The sequence below is a fragment of the Pseudopipra pipra genome, chromosome 6 (assembly GCF_036250125.1).
Source record: "Pseudopipra pipra isolate bDixPip1 chromosome 6, bDixPip1.hap1, whole genome shotgun sequence".
Taxonomy (NCBI): domain Eukaryota; kingdom Metazoa; phylum Chordata; class Aves; order Passeriformes; family Pipridae; genus Pseudopipra; species Pseudopipra pipra.
Genome location: NC_087554.1, coordinates 41631570 through 41638040, shown reverse-complemented (window position 1 = coordinate 41638040; position 6471 = coordinate 41631570). Strand labels below are relative to the sequence as shown.

Below are 6471 nucleotides of genomic sequence, written 5' to 3'. Positions count from 1 at the left end.
AAAAGTCTGTTTCTGTGTCCCTTCATTAAAAAAACCCAACAAACCAACTCTTTTCTCATACTGCTACATCTCCGCCTAGTGATGTCAGGAGCTTGTGTGTGTGTGTGTGTGTGTGTGTGTGTGTATGTGTTTATTTTCACAGTTTGAGTGCCAAATAGGGAAATGAGTAACAGGAAGAGAGGCTCAGAGAAGAAGCACCTGTTTCTCTCAGAACAGCTTCTACTGAGCAGTAAGGCCTACAGAAGAGAGAACCTGCCTGACACCTGCTCAGCCAACAGTTCCTGCACATTGTGCTTAATGCCTGTCACTTTTAACTTTTATCAGAGTTTTTATTAATTGCAAAATATCTCAAGAGGCAGAGCAGTGTTAAAGACTTAAAGTTCATCAGAGATTTGGATGCTGAAAATGCAACATGTCTTTGAGAGGGGGATTGTACTGCAGGAGCAGAAGAGGAAGCTAAACTGGTGTGAATAATGTACCTTGAGTAGTGTCAGGGTAACTAACCCTGATAGCAAAGCAGCACAGCAAATCTCTGTGCCCAGCCTGATACTTTGGCTAAACTGTTACTAAGTTTTAAGCCAGTTATCAGAGACTTTCTGGATACTGAAACAATAGCTCAGCAAGTAGGGGTGAACTGCCCATGGTTAGCTCTGAAATGAAGCCTGGTGATTTAATTTCACTAACTTTTGTTTAATCTACAGTTTCAATCTCAGCATTAGCTCTTTGCCTGTCACTTATGAGAAGTCCCCAACAGATGGGTTTATTTTATGACATCAAATACTTTGTGTGTATCCATGTCACCATTTGCACTCTGCTGACCTTTAGAGTCCACTAAATACAGTCAATAGTGTAAGGTAAACAGTTAACATTACAAGACAGGAAGTGGTGCTGAATTTTTTAGCTACTGTGTTCAATTATACCTCTCATGAATTCATGGAGGCTCGCATAAAGATTCCAGTTTACCCCTTTCCTACCTCTTGTCACCCCTTGCTGTCCTGTTTTTTGAATATCTGAAGTTATTGGCCTTGCTTTTCCGATCAGTGTTTGGATACAACAAATTATTTTCCCTTGTTTAGAGTCTGTTTTTCCTCTCAGGTTTGTACACACATCACTGGCTGGCACAGTGCAGCACTGACCCTTTCTAGGACCTTCATGTTTCCTCAGGTGTGCCAAGGGATTGAGATTTCTGCCCACATATATATAAGGCAGAAGCCCTCCAACTTCTTTCAGGAGTCAGGTTCACCCATTGAAGACTGGAGTGTTTCTGCATATTCAGCTTCTGACTATTCCAGCTTAATCTAATTGCTTTTGATCTTTTCGTAGGTTCCCATGAGCTGCTGCTATGTTACCGGAGGACTTGAAAAAGGAGCTGCTGGAATTTTTTTGTTTGTTTGCTTCTTGTTGCAACCTTCTCATACAAAGTAGTCATTCTTACTTTGAGAACACAGACCATTATGTGACCATCTAAAACCACATTTACACAACAGAACCAGTTTAATATATTTAATAATCTGAATGTAGAAAAATAACATCTCAAGAAGAAAACAAAAGCAAGGTTATGTTTTTGTCATAATTCCCTACCATTGCAGCAACCAAGGTGAAAATAACCAGATGATTCAAGAAAGGGTGCCAGCTTTGTTTTTAGAGTTCCCTAGAAATTTGGCCTATTTTTTTAATATTAAATCTAATTATTGATTGTGATGGTTGTTCTGTTGCCTCAAGGGCCTGGCTGGTTCAGAGTATCTCTGTTGTTCTATGCACATGAATTGACATATGGATTCAAACAGTAAGTGCCTGCTACTGCTAGCTTTTCTGAACCCCTGAATGTCTGATCCTAAGCTTCTTGTGCTGAGGGAAGGGGCATCCCATGTGGGGTGAACCTAAGGGCACAGGTCAAAGTACACAAGTTCTAGTATTCTGCTTATACATCCTGAGCTGTTCACTAACTATACACACAAGCTTGCAGCCAGTCTTGAGACTAGGGAAAGCACAAGTGTCTATAGCTGGAAACCTGGCAAAAAAGAGGCAGGGAATCACAGCAGCAGGTACAGTTGGGCACTGCCTCAGCAGCGCCTTCTCTGTGGTGGGGGTGGGGGCCTATTCTTTATGGTTTTGCATTTGGGAATATGTCTCTCAGCTGCTCGGGGAGCAAACTGGCGTCCACAGTAGGTGCAGGCAACATAGTCTGGGTTTTCCACGGGAGGCAACGGAGGCAGGTCAGACACCTTCCCTCCCTCAGTGAGGACTTGCTGCAGCTGGCGGGCCTGGCACACGGTCTGGATGAGAGCCTCATGCTTCTGCTTCCAGTTGTTCCTTCTGGGTGGTGTCTCACTCTGCAGAAGGGAAAGGCAGTCAGAGCAACTGGGACCACTATCAGCTTCCATTCTCAATCTTGCATTTAGAGCCCAACCCAGGTCACCTGTCCCTGGGCATTCCTTGTTGATGTAAAACCCTCCCTGAGAAGCTGAGTCCCACAAAGGGAATCAAGAAGACCAGCACCAAGGAGGATGTGAAGGAAATTCTGATGGAAACAACAGGACTTCGAAAGAGCTTGAAAGTAACCAGAAAAACGAGCAGTGGGGCCAAGGAACTGGAGAGGGTTGCTATAGCTGCTTTGCAGGAACAGAGCTGCATGTTTCCTCTGTCTTCATTTTAAGAGACTGTGTTATTACCTGGATTTTCATTCAGCTCCCTGCAGCTCCTGATGTCACAGAGCTTTACTGCAGCAGAGCCAGTCTGCATCTTAACTACAGCAAGGAGTGAGCTTTCTCCAGGAGTACATCCTTAACACATTATAAAGACAGGACTGCCACCTCCATCTATTAGATTTTAAATGGATCTATTTTTCCATTTGTCATAAACCTTTAAGAGGCAATAGCTGGACTGTATCCCTTAGCCCTGCGTACATGTGAAGGTGCTCATGTCTCACTCGGAACTAGAAGCTGAGATGGACTGAATGCGAGCAGTAGATGTGGACTAAGGGAGGCAAATGGACTGCACATTACCTGAGGACTCCTTGTGCTCTTCCACTGCTGATACTGTTCCAGTTCTGTTCCCCTAGCTCTGGCCTTGCTGGAGTCAAACACTTTCCTCTTGGAGACTTGGTTCTTGCCACAGATACTCATGTGTTTCTCAAGCCTGGAGCAGAGAAACTTACGATTGCAGAAGCTGCACTGTCCAAGCCCCTCCTGCTGCACAGTACTGGCAGCCTGCACATACAGCATCTCTGCAGACAAGTGGTCACCAGAATCTTGGTCTGAGAGGGCAGAGGGAGAAGGGCTATGTTTTGGGGCCAGCTTTGAACAAGAAGCTAAATGCTCCACGGGTATGCTGTCTCGCATTTTGCTGTTGTTGGCCACCAGCTGCTCCTTCCTGAGTTTCCCCACAGCCAGCTCTTGGGGGTGGTGAGTGGTGCCAGGCTTGGGGATAATGGCCTCTGCAGACTGTGCCCCACCAAAGACCCCACCACCTGGCCTCACTGCAACTCTGAAAGTTTTCTCTTCAGGGTGCCTTGCAGTCTTTTGCTCATGGGTCCTCTCAGCTCCACTGTCTCTTCTCTGCTCTGCCTTGATAAGCTTCTTCTCTCTTTGAATCCTCCTAAGTGTCTCCTTTGTTCTCCTCAGTTTCTCTTCGAGAAGGGCCTCTTTCTTTTGAATTGCCTCTTCTAGGTTCCTTCCATCTGCCTCCAACTTTAGGATGTAGGCCAGCTCTCTCCTGTATAGATGGGGGGTTGATGGTTCAGGCTCTACTGTCCAAGGACAGAGTGCTGCAGATCTCCCTACTGGAGCCTTCCCTTTGCTTATTGAGCTTGATTTACTATTTGGAGTTTCCTGCATGTATGGGGAACTTCCGAGCTGTGCTGTGTTGACCACTGGAACACTCACACTGTTGTGGTGAGAAATTGGTTTCAGAGGATGTGCACGGTCCACTCCTTCTTTCTGTCTGTCTACTGATGTAGCTGACAGAGTACAGGCCTGGCTGGTGAGGTGCTTACTCTGTAGTCCAGCTGAACAGAAGCTTCCATGCCCGTATTGAGTGTTTTCTGCTAAAATAGAATAAGAACATCTTTGGCTCTTTTGGGCACAGGGATCCTTCAAACTTTCCTCTTTGTCAGTTATGAGTTCATGCTGAAAGTTGTTTTTCTGGTGTTTTAGCTGGGAACCAGGAGCCACCACAGGAGCCACCGGTGGAAAAAAAGCCATTCAGTGCCTGAGAAAGAGCCTGAGGTTAGAAGCAAAGCCATTACAGACTATCTTATCCAAAACTGGACAAATTTTCTCCTAATAGTCTATGCCTGGAGGCTATAGTGAGAGGTTATAATAAGTATTAGCAAAGGTTTTGTAACTTTTCTGTGTTCTATAAGTCTTTACATTCCTTCCATCTAGGGAGCTCCCATGCCACCTTTCCCAGTCCAAATCATTCATGCAGCCAGAAATAAGAAACACTTTTATTTCCCTTTCTGCCTGAGCCCTGCCTTATCGTGGTAGCAACAGAAATATGCCGCACTGTCAGAGGAATTGTTACACTCCCCAGGATAACGTGTCCCTTCAGTTTTGGCATTGTGATCCACCTGTGTGCCACACGGGTCTGACACGCAGGCGTCCGGCCAAGCTCGGCACAATCTTCCCATGGCTCGTTCTACATCTCCCGAGGTGTGCCGGGCGCACACGCCGAGGGGCGAGCGGGGTTACCTGCGGGGCCGCGCCCGGCGCTCCGCCCGGCCTCCCTCCTCGGCGAACTGCGTCGGCCCGAGAGCCCCGGCCCCTCCTGCCGCCGCCGCTGCTGCCCGCGGCCCCCGGGGCCCCGGTATGGAGCCGTGCCCGGCGCGGAGCCGTGCCTGGCGTGCTGTTGCCTGGAGACTGGCGCGAGACCCAGGATCGCTCCCTCGCCGCGCGAACGCTCCACCGCGAAGGGGGCGGTGCCTGCGGGCGCCCCAAATGCATTATTCATGGGGGGGGGCGCTGCATTATTCATAAACGGCGAATGAGCGATCGGTCCGACCCCGAGCCCGCTCTTCATTGGCCGCAGGGGCCGCAGTGAGGCCTCGCCCCCAGCGGCGCGGCGCAGGCGCAGCGGGACGCGGCGGCGGCAGGAGGAGGTGGTGGAGGACGTGCCGCCATGGCGGAGGGCGAGGCATTGGTGTCTGTGGACTACGAGGTGTTCGGCAAGGTGCAGGGCGTGTTCTTTCGCAAGTACACACAGGTGCGTGCCGCGGGCCCGCGGGGCGGTCGGCCCTGCCTGCCAGCCTGCGCCGTGCCCACTGCCAGCCCGTCCTGTGGGTGCCTCCGAGGGGCTGAGCCGCGGGCGGGCGGGTCGTGGCCGTGGCCCCGGGCCGGGCTCCAGCCTCTGCCGCAGCGGGGCCGGCATCGCGGTGCTGCTGGCAGCCCGGCCGGGTTATGTAAGCATGGCTGAAGAGTGCATCTCAGCCCCAGTTTTTCGCGTGAAAGAATATAATGAGTAGTTGGGCGAATCCTGTGCTCCTTTCCTGCTGCCTGACCCACAGGAACTTCCTTGGAGGCCTGTGCGTCACCAACAAAATTGGCTCCTATATGTGAATGTCGTTTTGTTGCTCTATTACAGTTTGGATAACCTCATTTTGCTCTGCATTGTCTTCTCAGGGGGAGGCTAAGAGACTAGGACTCGTTGGCTGGGTCCAAAATACCAGCCGTGGCACTGTGCAAGGGCAAATCCAGGGCCCAACTGCCAGGGTGCGGGAGCTGCAGGAATGGCTCAGGAAGATAGGAAGTCCCCAGTCCCGCATCAGCCAAGCGGAGTTCAGCAATGAGAAGAAGATTGAGGCTCTAGAGCACAAGGATTTCCAGATTTTGAAGTGACTTTGTCCAGAAAGAAGCAAAATCTGGAGCGGGAGCTACGCTCACGGAACATTTCCTCTCTTCCCTGCTTGTTCAGTCAGCCAATATTCAGCTCTAGAGAGTTTTATTTTACTACATTTCTAATTTATTGTTTTGCTGCACTGTTAGTCTGACGCTCAGCCTGTCACAGAATTCTAGTGGGCAGAGGAAGAGCTGTGCTGTCTTTGTTAAAGGGGCTGTTCAGGGGCAGAGCCTCTGTTTCTAAGTGCGCACAGTGTGTGGGGTCATACGTGAGTGGAATCTGTAATGTGTAGAGTGTGGCGCTGACGTGAAGAAAGTCACAGGATCAACGTTGACACAGAAAATTGCTAAAAACATCATGTCTGTGCACTAAATGCCTGAGAAACAACTTACTTTGTTCACGTTTTCTGTAGAATAAAGTTGCCTGCAGCTCACCTCCTGTGTGGAATGGGTGTGTCGCTTGGGGGGCTGAGTGGATGGCAGCCCTCGGAGCGGGATCTAGTTGCAGATACTCGCCCTGGTGGGAGAGCGGGGTCGTCCCGAGCAGCTTTCCGGTGCCGCTCTGCGGGAATGGCCCGGGGGAAGGTGTGTTTCCCACAGCCGTGCAGAGCTTCCGGCCGGGGCGGGACTACAACTC

The 6471-nt window shown here is 49.9% G+C and overlaps 2 protein-coding genes across 2 annotated transcripts; one reads left to right on the top strand and one right to left on the bottom strand.

The window, feature by feature from the left end:
- Positions 1-1488: 1488 nt before the first annotated feature.
- ZC2HC1C (zinc finger C2HC-type containing 1C) lies at positions 1489-4786 on the bottom strand. The gene is made up of 3 exons (XM_064658768.1): positions 4692-4786; positions 3006-4209; positions 1489-2333 (listed from the first exon to the last, which is right to left on the bottom strand). Exons 2-3 carry the CDS (start codon positions 4200-4202, stop codon positions 2064-2066), a joined length of 1467 nt encoding a protein of 488 aa, XP_064514838.1. The 5' UTR covers positions 4203-4209; positions 4692-4786; the 3' UTR covers positions 1489-2063.
- A 218-nt stretch (positions 4787-5004) lies between these two features.
- Positions 5005-6268, top strand: ACYP1 (acylphosphatase 1). Its single transcript, XM_064658771.1, has 2 exons — positions 5005-5202; positions 5619-6268. The coding sequence occupies exons 1-2, from the start codon at positions 5119-5121 to the stop codon at positions 5832-5834; spliced, it is 300 nt and encodes a 99-aa protein (XP_064514841.1). The 5' UTR covers positions 5005-5118; the 3' UTR covers positions 5835-6268.
- Positions 6269-6471: the final 203 nt, after the last annotated feature.